A 24,835-nucleotide genomic window follows, 5' to 3' on the forward strand; every position below is an offset into this window, starting at 1 on the left:
TATCTGCCAGTGGCCAGCTCAGATCGGCTGAAGCATATTTTTGTTCTGAATTGGTGTAGCCTTTTGCTTCCTATTGGTTTTTCTTATGCACCAGCTTTCTTAAAGGCATAAAAATAGATTTTTTTTCTTGTGACTACTGAGCTAAAATTTCTCATCCACTTTATACAGATAACCAAAACGCTGTCAGTAGACCCAGAAAAAATAGAAACATATCAAATGTATTAGCAATTTGAGGTTTGGAGACAAATTCCACTGACAACATGCATTTTACTGTATTTGTACTGATTTAGTTAGTGAACATTTATTTGAAATGCAATTTAAAGATTTAATCAATAATGACCAAGTTCTTTCCAGAAGATTTAAGCTGAAGGCTTGATCAGGCAATTGTATTGTACAACATGGTAATAGAAGTGGACAACGTTCAAACTTCATAGTCTTCATAGGCATCTGTCTTCTGAAACATGGAGACTGAAATGTAGCCTGTTACATTGCATGGGCTAACACTGTTTTCAGGAAAAAGTGCTCTTACTTGAGGATTAACTTATGGGCTGCATCAGAAATTATCATAGGGCTGAGAGCAGTAAGGCATGTAACACATGAAAGGAATTTGAGCTATGGGGATATTTCTTAGTCTCTCAAGGCGGGTCACTGTTCAGTTGTGTTAAGGATCTGGGCTGGATATGCAGCTTGGTTCTCGGTTGAACAGTTGATGTTGACTGTAGGTACCTCTGCTTGTTCATCTCCACCCATATCTGAAGATTTGGATTGCACAACAATTCCTGTGCCAACACAGTCTTATGTGAGAATTTTGAACTTCAAGTCACAGAATTGTCATTCCAAGCTATTTCATAACCCACAGCTATCCACATAACCCACCAGCTGCCTGGAAGGAGCTGTAGAAGCAAAGAGAATGGATTATTCCAGAATATCAAGAGGCTGAGAGAGAACCAGATAATTTGGTCTCTGTTCACACACCAGAAGAGTCTGAACGTACATGAGTAGCAACTGGCTTGTTTAGAAGGGATTCTAGTTTTCCTAACTGGGGGCTTTAGAGCATGGAGAGTGCCAACTCACACCTTCTTCTGTCTGAGTTGAATGGGAAGCAGGGGTGAAAATGATAATGAGTTTATCTGGTTAGTCCCTGGCTGGATAATATCTTTTCCTATAAGGAGGAAAAGTATTTTCATGAGCTTATGAAGGACACTTTTAATAAGTACAGGCTTATGTTTAGATTTAGTTTCTGTGTGCCTAGTTACAAAATAAAAGTAATTATTTTGAATAAAAATAATGTCTTTATTTTTCACTAATATCTTCTCATTTAAGAGGTCTGACTTACATTCAGTTTACAGTGGAAGACAACACCTGCCACACAGAGGCAAGAAAAAGCCAGTTATGTTCCCATTGCTTATAGTAAAGATCCATATGCAGAACTGGAGTCATGGCCTATTTAAAAATAGATTGTTTTGATAATTACATTCAATTTTGTTTTCCGTATTGTGTGGTAATGTGCAATACTGCTGAGTATTACAGTTGACGCCACATCTTTTGCTCACTGTTGAAGGAGAGTAACTTTTCTTTCAAACACATCCGTGTTGCAGCTGGTCAGATTTCAAGGCTGAACTGGCCTGCATTCCTTAATTTTTTGGCCTCATGTTATTGTTTGCTAAATTAGCACTTGCACACCTTTTCTCTCTGTGATGTAATTCAGCTATTCCACCCTCCTTTCTGGTGCCTTTGTCCTCTGCGGTTCTCTCTGTTCAAAAATGTTCTTGTCACCATTTTTCTAGCGTGTTTTACTACACGCTTCTATCCCTTCTTGCTTTTCTGTTTTAGATATACTTCTGTTGACATTTCTATTGCCCTTTCTTCCTCCTTGACTTCACATCTATTAGATTAAATCCCAATTTCTCTTCAATGGAATCTCGCAAACATGGCTAGACTAGTGTGTACATCCATGCTATTTTATACTGGTATAGGAAGAAAAAAACCAAAATCTTTTCATTGAGTCTATTCCTTTGCACATCTCCAAACTCCCCCTCATGGTCATGTGTCTGTAAATGTCCAGTTCATGGGAGCTGCTCCCCTGTACGTTAATTCGCACTAGAAAAACTCAGAAGAAAGGGGCATAGAGTGGTTGGTGGGATGCTTAGTTCATGTTGTTCAGCCTATACCTGCGAGTTTTAAGTTGTGGAGCTCTGTCTCAGGGCTTGATTCTCCTACTGTTTCTCCAGGAGAAGGCTCTTGAGGAGTTTCTTGTCAAAATACATATTAATTGAACTTCCCTAAGTTGAAGAACTTCTTGGTCTCTATTATCCTTCCAGCTGGTTATTGTACTATCTTAGTGATTTCCCTGCCTCTCTAGGGAGCCCTTTTACTATGTAAGGTTCTGCATCCTCTCCCAACTTCCATTTGGTGTCTCATGTAACACTTAAGTAATGAATGAGCTTAAGTAATAAGATGAAGTGAGTAAACATTTTAAACCCATGCTTTGTAAATCTCACGTCCTAAGCAGTGTCACTAAGACATATTTAGCCTAGTGTATCTACAGTAAATGTTATAGTAAAGTTTTTCAAAGTACTCTTTAGCTGTTTTGTTGGCCCTTATACTGAACACAAGACTTCAGTGGATTTCCCATATTCCTCCAAATTCTTTTCTATTCCACCTGATTTCTATAAAGTATAAATGTTAAAATTGACCACCTTCATTATCATCTAATATAACTGCAGTTACTCACAAGGAAGAAGAGAAATTTAACAGAGTATTTATTTACCTTACATTTTGACATTCCATGACTTAGCTTTTGTTTTACTTCAAACATACTTTGAACAAGTAATTGCTGAACAATTAAAAGTAGTCGAGGAAGTTTATCCTTTTATAAGAAGTTGTTAAACAATTTACATCTATATAAATTCTCATAAACTACAATTAATGCCTTAACTTTATCATACATTTAATAGTTTATTTTAACTAAAGATAATAGTATGTTGTGTGGTGTGTCTGCAGATTGGTTAATAACATAATGTATGGGTCTAAGAAAGGATCAGAAAATAATTAGTAGTTTAGTTCTATTCTTTTGAATGTACTTTATTTGTAGTTTTGTTCTTTCTGTGCCTTATTCATCTCTGATTCTACTTCTAATTTTAACACTTCTAATTTTTGGTATTTTAATTAAAATAGTTTCAAACAAAGTTATATTATATGATTTATACAAATGGAAAATTATTTCTATTTGTGCTAAGGAAAGGCAGTAGAAAAAAAATACAGTGAACAGAGAAGAGGCATACCTAAATAACTTCTGCTGTTGGCCAATTTTATGATTTTCGATTTGACAGTTTTCATACTATTTCATTTTTCTCATTTCAAGGATAGTGCTTCCAAACACAATAGCCAGTTCTAGTATCCTGACCATGTTTAACAAAGAATTATTTTTATTTATAAGGCACCTTTACAGCATGGGTGCTTCACTGATGTGATTACTGAGCTAACTACTTTCTTAAAATCGATCCATCTGATTTTTTAAATTCCCAAAGAATTACATTCCTTTTAAATTATGCACTTCTGGTTCTGATAATGCCTGCTAATCTTATCAGTCATATGTTAGCAAAGTGATGGCTTTTTTCCCTAGGAGATGAAAGTGTAATAGATAATTAGTCTGTCATTTTTATGAGCCAAATATCACATGATTCAAATCACATTAGTGAGCTAGTTTATTTTTATTTTGTATTCTGAACTATGCATTCTATTTTTAAAAATCCAGATTTCCTGGAAATTACGCAAATATGGAATAAAATACACAGAGCTAGGCCTAAATCAGTGACAGGCATAATTTCTTCTTTAAGTCTAAAAGTTTATGATCCCTAGAATTCTCCCTTCAGATGAAAATAAAACATTTAAAAACTCTTCAGAAAACACTCCTAGGACCAAAGGCAATGTGATCAAAAAGAAAATGTGCTCAAAATAGGGAAGAATTTAGAAGTTGATCCCATGGTGTGATTCTGCTGAACCTGAATACTGTCACTTGAAATACATCATCATCTTTGCATAAACTTTGTAGCTGTGAGGAATAGCGTGCTCTCCAGTGGCTGCTATCATCCATCATTAAGAAGTAAACTGTGCTGATTAACAAAAAATTGTAAAAAGATGGAATGGTGTGTTGCCACTTCATTGTTTACCTGTAGAAACAGGAAACACTAAGTTTTAAAAAGACTTAAGATATATTTAAAAATGTACAGAATAGTAATTTCATATTTGTGCATTTGCGGGTGTACTTACGGCTTGAGTCAATATTGTAGCTAAATAGTGTTGAAAATGAGTTTACTTAAAAGTAGTGTAACTGTTTCCTCCTGTTCTTTAGCACTGGAAAGTGAGATGACATCAATAACTACCCAGCAGAAGCTTCTAAAATACATAGCTCAGAGAAGGAATTTTAGTTTCCAACACTGAGCATTGATAAACGGAATAATGAACTTATGAATGTGTTTTATATTTTTAAAAGAAGTTGTCCAGAATCTAGTTTGCTGCTAGTGTTACAGCAAGGAAGTGCACATTAGTAATTGCAGCTATAATCTACTTTCCTTTTTGCTTTTCTTCCAAAATTCCTCAAAAATTGAGTGTGTCGAAAGTGGTTTGAACTGGACGTGGTATTTTAAATAGTTTTTGACTGGCCATAGCAATTATTTCTGCCAATGGAAAAAAATTAAATAGGAGAAGAAAGTAGAATTTTTCAGTTCAAGATTGCCAAGAAATGTGTTGTTTATAGTAAAAGACTGATTTGGTGTGCATTAGTCAAAATTGGTTTGCTGAGTTCTCCTTGCTTGTAAAAATTAACTCGCAACTTCTTTCCCGCTCCCTTTTGCGTATAGAATTGTAAAGTAGGTGTTTATAGCATCAGCATTTTAAAGGCACTGATAGCTGGGCAGATCCTGTCTTGGGAGTGCCAAGACTTTTCTTTCCTTTTTATCACTGTTTAGCACAGAATTTCCCTTACCCTTTCCGCTGTCTGTAACAGGAGAGTCAAGTACCTTTTTGTTAAATTCTCTGTTTTTCCTTTTCCTCCTGATTAAACTTCTCATGGGGTTCTGCTTATTAAATCCCCACAGAAACAAGAGTTCTGTATGCAGGACGCTAAGAGCAAAAGGCAACCAACCAAGGAATCGCATTTGTGTTCTTCTCTCCCCTTATCTCAATAGCGCTTTCAGTAGACCGGTCTGTAGCTGCACACAAGACAGGTTTGACTCCCTCCAGACAAGAACCCCTTCTAATTTGCCCCTCCTCCTGTTACCACATCAGTGAGGCTGGCCAGTCAAGTCCATGTAAAGCAACGGGGAAAACATTGAGGAAAAACGGGCAGATGCTTTCATTTCAAAGTTTTCAGAGGAAGTATAATGTGTGGCCTGGCAAATGGCCTACTAAAATAGTATATTCTGTATATACAACAGATTGAGCCAGCTAGGTTTTGGGTTTTTTTCAGAGTAGTACTTCTCACCTTGGCACTGCAGCTTTTTTGGTAGGAAAGATACCCCATAAAACCCAGATACTGCAAGAACAGAGAAACTGTCTGCCTGGTGACGTTTTCAATGAGCAATACAGGCAAACTGTCCTTTTGCTTTTGATTTTCTCTATTTCAGAGTGTACTCTGATCTACTTTTGGTACTTATATTAAGTGCCTTTGAATAGTACTAGCAGTTTGTTGGGCTAATGTTTCTAAAAAAAGTTAGGGTGATGGTTCTTACAGAGAAGGTGTATACCAAGCAGAGCCAGAACAGCTTTAATTTCTTTGAATCTAATGATGTCTTTTCTATATATTTTGTTTCAGAATTAAAGTGGCTCAGCAATCAGTAAGCAAGCTAACTGCAGAGAAGAAAGTTGAAACGAAGAAAATCAATCCTACAGCTAGCCTGGTATGATGTGTTTCTCAACGTGACATTCAGAAGGGTTTTTGTGACACTATTCTCATCATTCAGAATGATGGCGGGTTTCTGCTGTTGTTGAAGCGTGAAGTAGTATGCTTAGTTTGAACGTAGCAGAGTGATTTTTTTCCCACGGAGAAATCTTTAAGCTTATGCCCTATGTCCAACAGTTAAGTTTAAAACTTAGTTCAGTTGTGCCTAAGCATGGATCTGCATATTTTAAAATATGGTAAGAGCTGCTTTTTTGGTTTCTTCCCTCTTGTATTATCTTCCATGCTCCATAGCGCATCGAGACTCACTGCGTATGTTTGTCCATCGACTAAGAGTGTGGGTTTTTTCAAAACTTTACAAAATCTTCTTTGCTCTGTTAAATAATGGTGGAAGGGATTAAATCCCCATTTTGTTCCTTGCTGTATCCCGGTTTGTTTGATATGACACAAAAAGAGGACTAATAATTAACACTGAAGATAAAACCTTTTTTGTCTGTGTGCAAGGCACATAGGTTAGACCAGCATTTCTCAAACTGTAGGAAGCAAGAGACTAAGGGAAGGAAATGTACCTGAAGAAATCGGTATATTACTTCTGTTCCCAGCAGAGCGTATCAGTTGCAGGGCAGGCAGCAGATGTGAATGACTACACTTGGTTAGGAAGAGGTCATTAAACAACATAATCTAGTTTATGCTAAATTAGAGCCTTTATGTCAGCAGAGCCATTCCAGAGAAGAAGATTCATATGAATTTGAAATGTATGTGGTTTTCTCTAGCTGCACTGGTCTTCACAGAGCTGCGTATTTTTAAAGGTACACAACGTTTGACACGTGTGTAGCTAAAGCAAGCTCAGCTTCTCTACAGTAAGTACTGAACTGCTTCGGAGCCTTCCTTGACTGCTCCAGGCCTTGATTTTTTCTGTTAAAGGAAACTTTAATCTACCGTGACTTGTTTATTATTTCTCAGTCTTCTAGACCAAATGCTCATGGCAACTTGAGAGGAGATGGAAAATCGTAGGCAAGAATGATAATAAACCTCTTTCTTTTTCTTTAACAGAAAGAAAGGCTACGTCAAAAGGAAGCCAATGTGACTGCCAACTGAAAGAAGAAAGATGAAAATGATAGTGTGACTTCATACCTTGCATGATGCTTTACTACACCCATGGCCCAGGGAGCACCTTATATTAGATACTGAATTCTGCTTTGCTGATCTGTTCCGAGACAATCCACTAAAGACTTTTCAGTTCCTTCAGAGGAGTTTGTACATTCAGTGGAGGGAATTCTAAGAAGGTTTTTACATGGGAAGTCAAAATTATTTTCTGTATCTCTTCCTTCCGTTGTTTAAAATGCATCTGGTTGTTAATGGTTATTTAAAGTACTCTGTGCATAATGCATTAATATGGAAGAGCTAAAATGTGCATTTTGGATGCTAAGTGATGACTAACAACCTGTAAGTTATTTACAGGGCTTTCTGTAGATGAGAGCAAATATGCCATTCAGCTCACAAAAGACTATTACATCATACTTTCTTTTAGTTCAGCAGTAACTGAGGTAAAATTGACCGATTCTAAATAATTTTACAGTGTCTAAGCACTGGATGCATCTTTCTAAAACGGATTAAATGGAATTATAGATTTATGCTGTATTTTACTATAAATATTTTTATAGAAGCTTCAGCTTATGCCATACATTGAAATGGAAACAATATTTTGCACATGAAAAGGAATAGCTTCAAATTCTTTAGTTTTATGATTGATGGCATAACTGATTCATTATTTTTATGGTTTTAACCTAACATTTCCTAAATTTTGAGCTTCAAAAGAAAAATGATAAAAATGTATATTTTTATTTCAGTATATATGGAAAATATTAATTCCATAAAATGATGAGCTTATTAGTCATTATTCATTGAACTAAAATACGACAATATGTCTCTTTGAAGTTATACATTTGCCATTAAATCTCTGGCTTTCAATTCTATTGAAAGCTTTCTTTTAAACAGTGACTATCTCACTCTAAAATATATTATCCAGCCTGCTCTTGTCCCCCTATATTTGTATGAAGAATGTGTCTAGCATACATATATATATATAAATTAATAAGTAAAACTTGAAGAAATAAGAGTCTCGCTGTCCTCCTGTAACATTATAACCATTGCCTGTAAAGTAGCAGAGCCTGAAAAAAACCCTACAGAATATCCACTGTTACTTTAAGATTCTTACTTCATTTTAAGGATTTGGACTCTTAGAAGGAGAGATCTTGAAGCAGAAGTTAACTTAAGATGAAACAGAAGAGTGATTTTTAAATACAAGTAGGTAACAGTCTATAAATAGGAACAACAAACCGGAGAAAACATGCTTCAGCTTGCTGTCCCTAAGAGAGAAATCCCCTTCTTAATGATAATGGTGTCTGAAGATGGTTACGAAGAGAAATTAGGTGAAGCAAAAAAGTACAAAAAGGTAATGGAGGGAAGGTAGTAGACCTTTGCTTAGAAGCTGGAAAGAACATATGAGACAGACACGGGTTATCCATACAGCAAATTAGATAGAGAAACTGTGATGAAACCTAAGGCAAAGCCATCCCTAGAAGCATGCGCTTATTAAGGAAAACAGCAGTTTAACTTGAAGATTTCATATATTGCAGGTTTCTTAAAAGACTCTCTCTCTCATTCCTGCATAAATAAAAATAAGGGAATCAAGATTCCCTTCTATGTTTTGGAGTTTCTAGCTGCTGCAGATATACTCAAGATGTGTAGGCATAATTCTTACGAAAACAGTCAATAATATAACAGCAAAAAATAATCTCATTTGTAGTTCGACTGTTGCCATTGTGGAGAAATAAATTCCAAAGATTTAAGTTTTCTCTCTTCCACCAAATAGGTAAAGTACGTTTGTTTCCAATATTATTAGTGATAAACAACAGGAGCAATAAAGCTTATAAAAGCCAAAGATCAACAGCAAGCAAGGCAATTCTGATAAGTGTTTAAGAAAACAAGTGTTGAGTTTTGATATGGTTTTCTATCTATCATGATGATAGTGTATATTGCCATTTGACTCGATCAGGAATTTTTCCATGAAATGTTTTACTTGAACTATTAATCAAGAGCAGCACTTTTTGTGAAAAAGGATTGGTCTTGAAAATTCTCATTAGAAATATATTATGGAAAAAAGTTTTTAAATTATTGAATTATCCTGTTTCAAAATTTCTAAACGTGAAGTTTCCTTTTTCAGTTCAAATTGAATTTTCATTTTGAAATGTTTAAAAATGTATTTGAAAGGGATTAAAATTAAAATCATTGATGTAAAGCATTCCTTGATTGGATTTGTAATTCTTTTTTTCAGATTATCTATTTGCCAAAGTTTTGAGAATTTAGGCTATTTTTTCAGAAGATTCAAAGAATTATATAGCACAGAGACATTGATTCTTCTTCATCTTCAATTGTACTGATTTTCCTCTCAAGACAGAGATTTTGATTCCAGCTTCATCCATGACTTAAATCCTCTATTACTAGTTAAACGATTGTTAAGTGGGAAAAAAAATAATTTACCCAGACTATTTGATTCGTTCTCCTAATCAATGCTTTAAGACTCTTGGATGGAATTCATCAGCTAAATATCACACTTACACCCCTGGTGATACCCAGAAGTGTCTTCAGACAGTGATTGAAGTGACAATGGTACACCTGCTGACCCTACCTAAAATGCTGTATTAAGGAAGAAATATTAACAGATATTATATATCTAGGTAATCTGTTTAATGATGAAGTATGTAGAGACTAGAGACATAACAAGTGGGCATCAACCAGCATTCATTCCAGGGTCACCAAGTGTCACCAAAAGTTTAAGCTCGCATTGAGTTTGGTGCCTGACTTCACCCTGAGTTTTCTAGTTTGGGGGGAATAAAAGGAGAGAAGGAGAAAAGAAAGAAAATTAAAAGATGGAATGGAACAGAAGTCTTTGGTACACATCTATATTGCTGTCAAGGAGGTCAAAGTAAAGAGTGGGTAAATTAAGCCAAGGAGCAATAGCTAGACAGTTACAATTTTCCAGGCTATGTAATTTAAAATACCTCTGCTCTGCACAGAAGTCACTTCTGTGACCACAAAGTAGATGTGACTTAAGAGGGGGATTTTTTCTGTTTTTTGTTTTGTTTTCAACTCTTCTACTATTGCCAAGCTTCTCAAAATCTATAAAGCAAAGCACTACTAAAACCCATCTTACTTAGTAGGTGCTTATTACCCAGGAAAATTATATACATTGCTGATTTTTAAATGAAATTATTTGGAAGTATTCAGTTTAGATGAGTGAATATCAATAATTTGTGAAGTGTTCTTTACCTTATTTACAACATTACCACTTACTGATTTTAAAATGAAAGACCTTTTAGCATCTTTGAGATATTTTGACAATATAAATTATATTTTCATTATGTTTTTATTACTATATGAATACTGCCATCACTAACCCATGTAAATGTCTTATCATGTACTTTATTATAGAGTTGTAAATGTATAGATTGAATAATATTATACTTTTGTATTTAACTTAGAATTTTTTTATAGCAAAACAGAAGCTGTATGATCTTCAGTTTCTGCACATGTAGAAGATTAAAGTAGAATGGATGGAATATTCAGAAAGCAAAGAGAAAAACAATTTAACATCTTCAGCAGTTCTAGGAAGGATAAAGTTTATATAGGATTTCAACCTTTCTGAATTGCTGAGGATATCTCCTCCAACCGGATATAAACAGCCAGGGTATCTCTGACCAGTCTAATTTTTTTCTACGTGAATAAAATATTTTGTTTTCCTATGATGTACAGGGTTCTTATTACCCTGATTTTCCAGTAAGTTGTTAGCAATTTCTTTCTTAGATCTAAACATCTTTCCTATCTGATGAATATGGGGCAGTGGAAGACTATGTATTTATTTATTTAGTAATACTATTTCTTCATTGCTTCAGTCAATATCTTAAAAATGGATGCCTTAATCTTGTGTGGGTGTGGAATTTCTGAAACACCCGAACAAGTTAGAAATATTCATCTCATTACACCGTTGATGTGGTTTTGAAAATCCACTGCCTCAATCTGTGTTTAGGCACCGGTCTAAGCTTATAATTTCAGAAAATTGTACCCACCCAGGTTTTGCTCATTCTTGGCCTTGTCTTGATCTTGTTCAATATTGTTATGGATCTCACTCTTTTTTTTTTCTTTTTTCTTTTTTTTTTAACTAATTCAGAATTTATTCATGCCAGTTAGTGAATTTCAAGACTTGCACTCTGGAGAGTTCTCTTTGGCATTCTTCTTTTGAAGATAAGCCTATGTATTTGCATATAAATGTAAAGAAAATAAAGAAGTTAAGAGGTAGCTTGATTATAGTCAATAAGTTTCTTCAAAGAGAGAAGATACTAGGAACTAAGTGGTTCCTTGAGCCAGCAAGGAAAAATATAATAAAAAATTTTTTAAAATATGTATTTTTAAATATAATATAAAATTTAAAACCAGATAAATTAAAATTAGAAATAAATTCCAAACTATTAGTAACAAGGCTAGTTAACCACTGGAAGAAGTTAGCAAAGATAATTGTGGTTTCTCCATTTTCTGATGCTTTCAAATCAGGATGAAAGATCTTTCTGAAAGGATCGTGTAGTCTAATACAGCTTATGGGACTCAGTTCAGATGTACCTAAGTGGCATCCCATATCCATTGACTCATCAGTTCAAATAGTTCCTCTAGACAGAAAAATTTAAGAGTATGTCAAAAGACTTAAAAAAATATTTTTTCTCAACTGTAATGAAATATTCTTATCCAAGCTAGAAGACCTCTTTACTGTGATTTTAAATTTAAAATATTACAAATACTGTGGTGTGGAACAACATAACGCAGGAAACCATTGACAAATTATAAACATTTGTATTTCAAATGATTAATTAATTAATATCTGTCTAATGCATCTTGCGGTACTTGCAAGGTAGCAAATCTATTTACTCAGGAATTCAACACTGTTTTAAAGATTCCCAATCTATGTCTGAGAAAACTGGCATTTTGGATTGCACAATAAGAAATCCCAGAGTCACAGAAACCCTAGTTCCTTAGCATTTCTCAAAGGTTTGAGCATATGCAAGGGAGTTTACTTTGGGTACAGTTAACATGATGCAAAATTTAAATAACAGTCTCTCCTTTTAGTGAATTATTTGATATGACCTCTTAATATAATTACCAAACATTTCCACTGCTCAATAGGGTTTGAACCGTAACAATTTTATGCAATTGTTTTAGAGATCTACAGTTCAAAAGTTATGCAAGCAACATTGGTAGAACTCTTCAAAAATACTTGGGTTTGCAACTTTTTTCAAAATGCCTGCAAGAACTTTTCTTTCTTTATTGTTTTTTCTTTTCAATAGTTTTTTCAATTCAAAAAGTCTTCTTAGAAACATTGCTAAAATGGATGTTAGGTTTTTTCCACTTGTTGCAAATGTGGTGCACCTAAACTCTGTAATTTGGCAAGCTTCAACTGGCTTTAAATTATTTTGATTTGATACCTCATAGAATTCAAGCTTTTAAATTAGGATCTCTTTGTAAAATGTAAGCACTGGGTATAAGAGAACATTTGTTTTAAGAAGCAATGAAGTAAAAATGCTGAACTGATAACTTAGACCCAGAATGCACCACCTGCCTGGGAGGACATTATCAAGCAGCGTAAGCTTTCCCATCATGTAGAACAGCATTGTGTTTCCTGTGGTTTGTTTCTGCCAGATGCCATCTTAGAGTAAATTAAAGGCAGCATTTTCATTTTTTTTCATTAAATATTTCTGATTAATTTCATTTCATACTTTGTCACCTAAATTTCATCTTCAACAATCTAATATTGAGGTAATACTAAGTCTTTTTATAGACGCTGATAGTTAAGTGCTTATATATGCAAGTAGTTTTATTTATGTAAGTATTGCTGTGGCCCACACAGTAAAAAATATCCATAGAGGACATTATGGGGTCGTGGGACTAAATAAAATCTCTTTTAGAATCCTGTTTTGAAAATTATCCTGATCTATCCTAGTATGGGACATGGATTTCTTTTCTGTGGTAGGATCTGCCTCAAAAGGTTTTGGAGCTCTGGGAGCTTTTAGAGGATGGAGGATGAGGCTGTTGGCATGGCATCTTTGCTTTAGCCATCAGTTCCTAAAGGTGCGACTTCTCTGGAATTACACTGCAGTTGAATTCCCTGAGCCAAGGTTGCCCCAGGGACTCCTGGAAGGGAGACTGGAAAATACTGTCAATGGCCCTACATTTTCAAAAGGGAAAGAGATCATAGTTATATTTCCAGATTCAAGTAAAAGCTAGCAGACTCTTCCAAAATAGCAGAAATTTTGTATAGCTGTATGTATCCTTTACTTAGGTTCTATAGCTTTCAGAAATTCTGCATTCATACATGAAATTCATTCTGTGCCTGTGTTCTTGTATTTATTGCTCATATGATTATTTAGTATTAATAGAATTGGTTATTCTTATTCTTATTCTTATTCTTTTACTGTGCTGTGACCACTAAAATGTTGACTACAAAAACTGTTGAAAGACAGCATTCCAGGTTTCCCAGTGTCATCCTGCCAGGAACCTTCATATTTTCCTAGAGGTAAGAAGAGTTTAGCTGCCATCTGAATGCTCAGCTTTTCCTAATCATAAACTAGTATTTGTAACTTAGGGCCAAATGATGGGGTCAAATTCTGTCATCACTGATAACAATTGTCTTCACTGGAATTAGAAGTTAACTGGGGCACAAAATAATGCTAAAGATGGCAGAAGGGGTGTTTTTGTGTGATACCCATTAAACTGTAATGTATTTGATAAGCTCAAAGTCCTAAAGAGTACTGACCCAGTCTGAGATTCATGTACTATATGGACTCTGACACACAACATCTTTATAGGTTAAGCTCTAGTGACTTTAGAAAGAGGAGCTGTAATATCTGTTCACTGGTTGACAGTTTTTCTTTCATCTTTTTTTGAATCTGTAATAAGATTATTTTTGTCAATCGGTGAATAATGCATTAGAAAAATTTAAATGGTACATTTTGTCTCTGACTTCTCCCGGAGGGACCAAGCTTGTAGTTCTGTATTTTTACTTGCTCATTTGGCATGCTGTAAATACATTCCATTGTAGCTGAACAAATGCTCATCCTGAGAACTATTCACAGGTAATATGTTAAAGAAACTGTGTGGAAATCAAAGAATATAGCACAATTTCCTACTGCTTGGAGCATCAGTATGAATATATATAGAGTATAGCACCTGATGCTCATTTCTTAGTTGCAAAGTAGTTTAGGGAATGTATTGCCATTAGCAGCTAATCACTCTAAACTGGATAAAAGCCATGTTCTTCTTTACTTCTTATTTTTTTCGCTTTGTTAGAATGAGTTTTTGTGGTGTGGGTATCTTCTAGGTTCCAGGGGGAAAGATACCATTATGTAATGAATCAAAATGGAACAAGGTCACAGTTCTATTCCATACTTCTTTTGTATCTGAAAGGAAGGTGAAGGAATAAAACTGATTTCTTTTCACTCCACATAAACCCAGTACATTTTCCTGATTCCTTTTCATTCTGTTATTCATTTTGTGTTACAGTCTAGTGTCTTAGAAGGGCTGTAGAGAAGTTAGAAAGTCCAGCTATGAAGCTCATTCCTTAAAGATTCGTTATAACGTTCAAATTCAGCAAACTGGCAGGGGGAACTCCTCCCCTATCACCATTTTTCCTCAGCAATTCATAGAATTCACCACTCTATTTCTTTTGTTAGAAGTCACATAATTACCAAACTGGTTGGTAAAGGTCCAAGAAAAACTCAACTATTGGGTGAGAAGGGGCCAATTAACTTCCAAATCATGATAAAGACTTTACTGAGCACAAGTTGAACCTCAGTAATTCACCTAAGTTGAACACAACTCAGTTTCAAAGAGTCAAGGCAATCAATATGGTGTATTCATGCGTTTCTGTTACTTACCATTTTACATCAAGAAAGCCTGTCTCTCTGAGTAGGAGGCAGAACTTGTGCACTTAGCAACGTAACCAACTTCTGCTTGATTCCAGACCAGAAGTATGTGTGATATGGGAGATACATCTGAGTGCTTTGGCATTACGTTCTATACATATTTTCCATCACTTATCCAGGGGCCAAGCAAAGACACTCAGTAACATACCTAAAATGAAAATGTTGGTAAAACATGCCATTGAAACAATATAAAGCTATTTTTTTCTAGTGGATTTTCATTTGAAGGAGTCCGTCCTCACATAACTTTCTATTGAAGTGTTTGGTTTTATTTGTTTTAATGAAAAGATGATATCAGATAATCAAGCCAGCTTGTCTTGGACAAGCTTCTATGGGGGCTTGAGCGCTAGTCAAGTAAAATAATCTGTATGCATGTTCAACGCGTCCACTTGTAACTTCAGTAGCCTGAACAACCCCGTTTCATCTGCATATAGCTCAGAAAAGGGAGAGACTTGAGAGGGAAATTTAATGGATTTTTCAAGCTCAGAAAAGCTGTGTCAAATGAAATGCATTTTTGTCCTATTGCTCTGGTTTTGAAACGTCAGTGATACCTGTTGCAAAGGAAGACAAGGCTCGTGCTCCTTGTCAGATGGGATTGGATAAGGACTTACTATGGAGAGCTGGTAAAAGTACTGTTTCTTGGAGGAGCTCTCAGCAAAGCTGTGAATGCCCAACTGATGACTCGCAATATGTTGCCCAGGAGAAAGAGAATTATTTTTATAGTTTTCTGAAAATATATATTTATTACAATGACATTTTGTTTTTCTAGTATATCAATCTCAAGAAGAAAGGCTGCCCCTGTCATTGTATTCACTATTACTCTGAAGTACAAATCTAAAAGCTTCACCATATTCAGATGTTACAGAAAGCAAAAATGGAGAAATATTATTTTGGAAGGAATCAGAGTTGGCCTCTGGAAAGTGTTTTTAGTAGGATTATAGTGTGATTTTCAACTTTCATTTAGTTATTTTGAATTTTTTTTTTTGTTTTCCTTTCCAATCATTTTGAGTTGAATAGTTGCACTGTTGAACGTTATTGTTGTTGGTACTCTTCCCTCTCTTCTCTCCATATGACTCAAAACCATCCAAATACAGGCCTCTTTGGCTGGTTAACTTCTCTTTGAAGATGTAGCAAAATGGCAAATTCTCTCGTAATGCTGTTAACGTTCTCTGTGTACCTAGCAAGTTTCACAGACATAACAAGGTTTAAGTCTTTCATGTCCATATGGGATTTGCTTTCATTAAATCATAGATTTGCTTGAACGTTAACACATACACTCAGCAGTTATATATTTGCTGTCATTTGAATTGAGCTCAACTTTGCATTTTTCATCCCACAAAATGTACAGCAAAAATAATGGAATATTAGTTTGGTTTAGGTTTTTTGGTTTTCAGGAATCAAACTCCTTTGGATAGTTCTTGACTAAATATGTTATAAATGTCTTAAAAGAATAAGCTAAATAGATTCAGGAGCTTTCCCCCCCCACACCCTTTACATTGTAATTGTATACGTGTGTGTGTATGTGTGCGTGTTTCTACTATTTATCTGGAAGTTTAATTTTCTCAGAAAACAAGATGTGCACATGACTAACTTTGTAAAAGTTACTGTAGTGGAATGGAGTATTTATTTTTAAACTAAATTTGTAAGGAACCATTGACTGTAAATAAAAGACTGTATTTTCCTGCTCAGTATTTTTGTTCATTTTATCAATTGTATTTTTGTATGCAAATATATTGTTGAGATACTGTAGGTTTCTCTGTTTGAATAATTCTGTCTAAATAACATTTTTTATTTGCACTGCTTTACTGATCTAGTTAATATTCCAGGATCAATGTGCTTGTTAAAAAGATACACAATATTTTGGGGATCTGCAAAGAATTCAAAGATGTAGTTCACTGATGTAAATTTCTTGAAGGTATTTTAATAAATGTTGGGGGGGTGGGGGGTGCATCTGAAACAGTTTTTACACATGTTTGGGGATGTGGATTTCCCTTAGTTCTCATGTGACATTTGGCAACTTGTTACATTTGCAAATATATACTATTAAAAAGCTCTTCGATGCTTTTCAGTAACTCAGAGCATGCTGCCCACAAAATGATATTAAAATAGTATCTCAAAAGTATATATCATCCATGTCACCAGACACTAATGTTTGGGCTCCATTATCAAAGGGGGAAAAAAATCTGTAAATAACATTTTAATTTTATCTCTATTTTACTGTTACTTGTATTGGTTTAGACTGATAGTCTAGGAAACCTTATTATAGATCATTAGATATATTTTTTCCAGTTTCCCTACAGCCAGATTAGAAAACAATTACAATTTAAGTATAAAATTATGCAGTAATTTCATCCAGCAACTGACCATTGAGGGAGTACAGAATCTGGAAGCATCTTCACCAGGATGCTCAGCAGCTCTCTAAAGACTGGTGTATTTTAGCCAGTTCTGAGGTATTTTTTTGGCATCACACATCACATAAATTTAAAATAGAAAGAATGTGATTTGGGCTTAGATGTTTCTTAGAACAACATCAGTGTATTTGTTTGAAAATCATTATCCTGAGCCAATCAGAGGTTGGAGTGATCATGTCAACAGACACTAAAAGCAAAGTTATGCTATGAAGGACCTTGAAAATCATAACAAACTACTCAGATTAAGAGAGGGAGTCAGTAGAAATACTCAACAAATCTACAGCAGCATGATGAAACCAATGTTTTTTTATTTGAAAAGCTGCATTCTCATCACAGAAGAGACTACTGCATTGAGACTGGAGAAGACAAGAACCTGAGCAAGGATTTCAGCTACATAAATGAATTGGAGATGCCAGATAGAAATAATCACCAAGATGTAGACATTAACTAAATATGAAGAACCATTAGCAGCCAAGGGGACACATAGGCATTGGGAAAACATGCTAGATGCTTAAATACCGCGATGATGAGCATGTTAGAAATATCTAGATAGGCACTGAACAGTTAAGCAAGTATGTAATGAGTTAGATCATCCTAATTAAAATTAGCTAAGGCAAAGCAATCCAACTTAGAGACAGTTGGTCTCTTTTCCTTCTCTTATTATTTATTGCCTGGTTTCTTGATCCTTTAAGACAATAAAAGACTGTGCCACTGACGAGACAGATGTTATAAGCTTTTTTTGCTTGGAATCCTACTGATATGCCAAGATGTCGGATTACAGATTGTTTTTCTTTATCCACACGAACAACTGATTTAGTGTTCTTTAAGAAATTAAATTTGACCCTCGGGTCCAAAAGAAGTGTTGGAGTTCTAAAGTTTTTAAACTGTCTTTATGCTTCTTGGAATCCAGGATTTTTTCAGCAGCTCACAAGATCTACCCAAAGAGCAGTATTTGCCATAGTGCCGCGCCAGTTGTACTAAGGGAGAAATACCACATGCAGGGAAGCAAATACATCAGATAAATTGAATTTATTTCTAAGAATAAACCTACATGATAACACTAAAGTTTAATAGAAATCCAAAATAGTGAGACCGATCCTGAAGTTCTAAAATAAATGCTACTTTTCTGAACATACAAAGTTCTCATCAGACATAAACCTTGTTTTCTATGCTGTAGCATTCTTCATTATTTCATTGTTAGTGTATTTCAGCTCTAGGGTGATTGAAAAGTGTTATTTCATAAATACACAATGAATTTATGATAGACTACTGTTAAGCACTATAATACAATTTGTCTGCTTTTAATTAATAGGCAGATTAGATTCATACAATTAAATAATTTCAGAGATGCATTGTTTCATATCTGTAAATATTACAGCTATTTATCCATGGGTTAAAGTTGGAGATAAAAGCAGGCAATTGCTAAGATATTTTATTTATAAATATGCAGATACATATGTATATTATACACACACACATCTCTAATACAAGCTATGCTATTTATATGGCAAAAGAAATTGATCCAGTCATAGATCTAATAACTCTATTTTGGTAGTACATAATGAAATTTTTATACATCCATTAGTTTAGGAAAGGATAGTTAGCACAAAATCAATATTAAAAGCTGGAATACTCTAGTTATTGAAATAATTTCAAGGCAAATGAGCTGATGACGCTAGTATTTGAGATGTGCTTGTCAGAAACTTTAATCAAAGCAGACTGTGGATTTCTATGTGTAACCTCTTTCATGAGACACATCCCAAAGTGCTTTGCAAAATAATGAAATTAACAATGCAAATATTGATGAATACACTAGGTCAAACAAAACAGTCCTTGGTCTTCAGAGTGCCACTACCGTGAGTCAACAAGCCAAGGGATTCCAGATGCAAAAAAAAGTACAAGCCACAAAGCCAGCCAAACAGGATATCTGCCTTTCACTCTGTGCTGTGGTTTTGCAAAGGATAAAAAAAAAACGTTCAAAACAGTTTGCAATTCTTGGCTGTGCTTTCCACATAACTGTTGCATTTCAATGTGTCTGTTTGCTGTAGGTCTTCTGCATCTTGCATGCAATCTGTGACACCATAAATATGCCAAATCTTTTCTGTAAGACGGTGGATGAACAGGTGGATGGGCTTCAGAAGTTTCTGGTTTCCATATAGGCTCCCTACTGTAAGGGCTATTGTTGGAAGAAATGCTGTTCTTATATATGTAATTCCCACACACTTAAGAAAAGTTGGGATTTTTCAAGTTTGGTCTTACAGTACTGTTTTATCTATCCCTGACAAGAGAAACTAAAACTCCGCAGATCACAGCTGAAGACAGGCTCAAAAGAAATGAGTGGTGATTTAACTTTTACAACTTATTCTTTCCGAGTGAAACTTGTTTAGGCATGCTGGGCCTTCATGAAAACCCTCTGCAGCTTCTTAAAAAGAATGTGAGGGGTGAGTGAGGAATAATTTTTTCAATCACAGTGTGTTATAAGACATCTTTTTTTTTCCTTTTGCATTGTTTCCTCTCTGTAAATTTTTCTGTCTTCCTCTTTCTCCCTCCGTGTTTAAGAAACCATTGCTAGTTTCATGTGCATTTATCCAGCTCCAACATTTGTTCATTGCTAATAATGAAATTTATTCAAACTGTAAATTCCAGAACTGCAATGATTAAGACATTTGAAATGGCTCCATCAATTGATCTCCAAATTTCTCAGCCAGATTTTTGGTCATACTTGTAAGTGTTTGTACTAATACTTACAAATTTTTATTTCAGACTCTATTAGTCACAGTCAGGCACAAAAACCTACCACACAATTCATAACTAATCAAAATAGTGCCAATCAACCATCGAGAAGTCTACAATTACATAATTAGCTGAGCAGTAAAATTTGAAATTAACTTCTTGTGAAAAGCTTGACCCACAAATGGCCATATAAAGTAAGCTCCAGAGGCCCATGTGTATGAGTTAAGGGAAACATTTTTAAATTTTGATGTTTATATCTTTTATCCTTTGCTTCTCTTATTAACCTCAAAACATGACAACATGATGACGTTTGAAAGTGCTCTTTGCCAGTCTCACTTGCAACATCTATAGCAGTATTTTGCACTGTTGATTGGTTATGAATCAGATTTATGTGTGCCATGCCCCGCTGTTTTTTTTTCTTTCCTTGAGCATCTTTGATTTCCATCAAATTATTGATGAAGACTGGCGGTGCTGGTTTAATATGTGATTGGAAGCAGTCCTAACGACCCTGTCTTTGAGAGATGCAATGGTATCATGCAAATGTTCCGAGGAGGCTGTACATTCATGATGTGGGATAATGGGCTTTTAATTATAGGTGACAAAATGCTTTCAGATGTTTGAGGTGTATGCAATCCCAAAACATTTTGCCTCAGTGATTAAAGATTTGAAAGATTTTTAAAGAATTTTAAAGGAAAGCACAATGTGAGATGTATTCTCTGACTATAGAAATTAGTTCCTAGAGGATGAGTAAGAGACAAGAGTTAAAAGAGAGAGAGAGAGAGAGAAGGTGTTTCACCATGTGAATTTTGCCCTCCCTTTTTTTCCTGATTTAAAGTAATCATCAGAAACTCTCACATAATGATCTTCCCACACACGCCCCTTGGGTGATGCATTCCAAAATTCCAAAATGACAACGCAGAAACAAGATGGGTTTCTGAGACTGCTTCATGCACACACTTCTGAAGTGGTCATCTTTAATGCTTACGTACAATCGTATATTTTTGGAAGTTTTCACAATATCACAAGAACACATCTTTCTACTCACTTGGTGATACTGCCACAGAAAGCAAGTTATTGGACCATACACCACGTGCTGGCAACAAAAAGAATGCCTTGAGATTTTAAAAGAAGTTTCCCATCTCTTCTGGTCTTAAGTGTCTTCTAAAATATCAAACCAAATCTATCTGCAAGTCTATCATGATACTATTACATTAATAAAAAACATGAAGAAGGAAATCAGTTTCCAGAAGCTGAGAAAAGAGTTAAGATTCTTAAAAAGAGAACAACTTGCATATGAATCTAAAGATTCTATTCCAAGCCAGGCAGAAAAACTAGATATTTTCCAAAAGCAAGATTCGATATAAACTTGCATCGCACTGTGATGCTAGTGTGTCCTTTCCTTTAAGCAGCATTGAACAGCTGAGAATCGTTCACCTTACTTCAGCAGACATTTTTTGAGAGAAAAGGGGCAAAGGCAATATTAATTTTTAAGTAATGCGAGCACAAGAAATCCGATCCCAAACTGCCCTTTTTGCTCCTTGGATTGTGTTGAGCTAATTCCCAAGGCATCCTTCTGAAAATGTATCCTTTGGACTAAAAAAAAAAGAGGCAAAAACCACCCTCTTGTACCCTACTGTTTTAGTTCCCTGTGTGAATCTTCTGGTTTGATTTAGGAATGTGCTGCTCAGTTCCCATGTGCATTGTTGTTGTAGTATTTACTTTGGAAGGAAAAGTGAGTATACGGTTCACGCCTTAACCTTGTCAAGCTTCCCCCTTACCAACTTGAACTGACACCATACAAATTCTGAAAGGAAAGGCCACAGCCAAAATTAATCATAAACATTAACCATAAAATATTACTCTTGACCCTACCAAGGGGCAGACCTCTAGGAATAACATCCTGCTCCTTAAGAAAATAACATCCCTCTCCAACTGAGAGGAGCAGACGGTCTCATCTATGCATGACGGACGTGCTGACCTGTGCCTCAGGGAGTAACATCCGATTTCAACTCAGAGGGTAGTAAGAACTCCAGGCCTTACGTTATGGAAGTCCTTCCCCAAACACAGCTCTACATATAAGATTTGGCAGCCTGCGCCGTCTGCATAAAACAAGTCCTGTCCAAGGTTATGCTGCAAGGTTAGGTTTTTATGCAAAGCCAAACAGGCTGAGGCTGAAGCTGGAAAAATGAGAGCTGCCACCCCAGCTTCCCGGCTGTTTCGACCTGAATGAAAATTGTATATATACTTCACATCATTGTACTAACAATGGACCCTGAGGAAAGGCTACGGTCTGTAACTCCTCTGTAACATTTCACTTGCATAGACTCTTAGTTTATTCCTAGAGGCACGATCCACAGATTGGAGAACCTATTTCCATAGCTATCAGGCAGGATATTTTCCAGCAGCAAATAGAATTAATTAAGCCTCTGAAATCTGAAAAATCCAGAACCAAAACATATTGCCCAATACTATTTTTATTTGGAAAAGAACTAATAGATCAAAGAATAACTAACTTTATTGCAAGTCACTGGAGATGAGTCTTAGGTGCCTAAATCAAGCAAGACCTGCAGCATTGAATGAAGAATTTCCTAAATATCACAAAAAAATCCGGGCGTGGAGCAATAAGCCAGATTGCTTCCCAGGGCGCGTCGGTTGTACTGGCACTGACAGTGAGAGATTTCAGCAGCAAGCTGTGGAACTTGTGTCGAGGATGCCCTGCAGATATATTTCTGATATTGCGCTCCTCCCTGAATTCATTCTCTTGCCAGCAAGAACAAGATGGAAGTAGCACCAAGCCCCACTTAGCAGAGGGTTCCCCTCAGCATGAAAATCCCCTCCTTGGCGTCACCTCACCAAGTGACTTTGGTCTTCCTTTCTCAATGTGTCAGCCCCAGGCAGAAGCTGAGCTGCTATTGGGACAGGGAGGTTAAGTGGGAAGACAACTGAGGACAGCATAGAGCATCATTCCTAAATGTTGGTGCTTTCAGCAATGACGTGATGTCATCATTATAGAGGATTAAAGGAAAATTTCCCTGATAACCTTTGTTTTTTCCCTGTGCTGGGAAAGAAAGCAGGGTTTGTCTCACCCATTGAATGCTGTTAATTAAAGAATAAACTTCAGGATTTTGCAATTAAATTTTTGCTAGTAGTCATGTTTGTGAGGTTAAAACTTACCTAACTCTATCTGAGAATTCTGTGCTACACCGAAATGTAGCTGTGCCCCCGGTAAGTGAATGTGACAGATTCGATAGAGGTGGCAGAGGCTTCTGCAGTGTCATCTCCTGGATAAACGCCTTGAGGTGAGTGAATGTTTTCACAGGAATTGAGCTGTACTTGATTTGTACTTGCGTAGCCTATTGATATCTAACAAATATAAACCGTACTCTTCCCAGATGGCTTATTTCTGACAGCACAATACAGAATACACCCCTCCTTTCACACTAATGCCAATACACCTCTCATGTTATTATTAAGCTATTTATACACATTCTGACAGCAGACTAGACCTCATCTTTGAGATCAGTACCTGACGCTCATATTTCTTCCCTCTTGCCCTCTGTTTCTTTCCACCATCCATCACGCTGACTCTTACTTCCTATCCTCTCCTGTGAAATAGACACTACCTTCTTTTTTCACCAACGGTAAAACAGATCAAGGTGGTTCCATGTGTTGGTAGAGATAAATGTCGAAGCTAAAATCTTTCCTTGTGTGGCTTCCATTAAATTTCACTGGGTAGCACTTGCACACCTTTCAACTATGATGCACAAAGGCTAGTGTTGCAAAAGATTTTCGGAGTCTCATAACATCATGCCTTTTTAGGAAACCAGTGCTTCTGCGCTCCTCTTAATTGAAATCAAATGCCGTTTAAACCTCCCTATGTTTTGTGACTTACTTGTCCAGTCTTTCCAAATAGCCCCTTCTCTGACGGTACAGGTGGTACATCATGTCTAAGAGAAGACTGACAAAACGTGCCTTGGATTATGCAAACAGTATTTCAATGTAATTGTGATAAATATAGTAGACTACATTAACTATGTTTTAGCTCTGGAGATGTAGCAAAGATAAGGAAGAAAAGACATGAAGATGCATTTGAACCTAAGGCAATTCTCACTGGGAGACATTTTTGCTTTACCCAGCTTCTCTCTTGGAGTGAGGTAATGGGAAGTCTTCTCACTTGTCACGGTAACGTGCTAGGAAGAGAATAATATTTATTACCATGTGTCTGTGTATAATGTTTCTTTCTTGGCAATGGACTAAAAATATTCGGTTCTGAAGGAATTAATTTTTCTTTTAGTTTATGAAGGACATTGCTGCAAGAACTAATCTTGGCGGTAGAGGCGAAGAGAGACTGCTGACTTCTGATAGCCCATCGGCACGGCCAGTTCACAGAAACCTGCCAGGGTCACTGTTCTCTCCGCTGGCTGAGCGATGACAGTTTCATCAGCAGGCAAAGTTCAGAATTTCCTTCAGAGGAAAACTGACTCTGACTTTTTGAACTTTCAGACTACTGGGCTGAGCAGAGTGAAAACAATTGTTTAGAGACATCATGCATGGATCTAAGGGACAGATGGTTCTGAACTATGCCAGAGAATTATGATAAGACATTCAGGCTGCATACCAGGATTTTTTCTGTTTCTTTTTAATCATCGTTCTTTCTCCACCGTTAGCTCTTAGTCTCACTTGCTTTTCGTTCTTTCTCAGTAGTAGTGAATATACGAGATATTCTGCTAGAAACCTGAAGCCACTTAATAAGCAGCAGCTTATAA

At 35.9% G+C, this 24,835-nt stretch overlaps 1 protein-coding gene across 1 annotated transcript in view; it reads left to right on the forward strand.

Annotated features, from left to right (window-relative positions):
* Positions 1 to 9,201, forward strand: part of LOC129207266 (formin) — a 142,010-nt gene extending 132,809 nt beyond the window's left edge. The window contains exons 16-17 of the mRNA XM_054827950.1: positions 5,816 to 5,900; positions 6,953 to 9,201. Of these exons, the coding sequence (XP_054683925.1) occupies positions 5,816 to 5,900; positions 6,953 to 6,997 (130 nt within the window). The 3' untranslated portion in view covers positions 6,998 to 9,201. The remainder of the gene's footprint in view (positions 1 to 5,815; positions 5,901 to 6,952) is intronic.
* The last annotated feature ends 15,634 nt before the right edge of the window (positions 9,202 to 24,835 follow it).

The sequence above is a fragment of the Grus americana genome, chromosome 5 (genome assembly GCF_028858705.1).
Source record: "Grus americana isolate bGruAme1 chromosome 5, bGruAme1.mat, whole genome shotgun sequence".
Lineage (NCBI taxonomy): Eukaryota > Metazoa > Chordata > Aves > Gruiformes > Gruidae > Grus > Grus americana.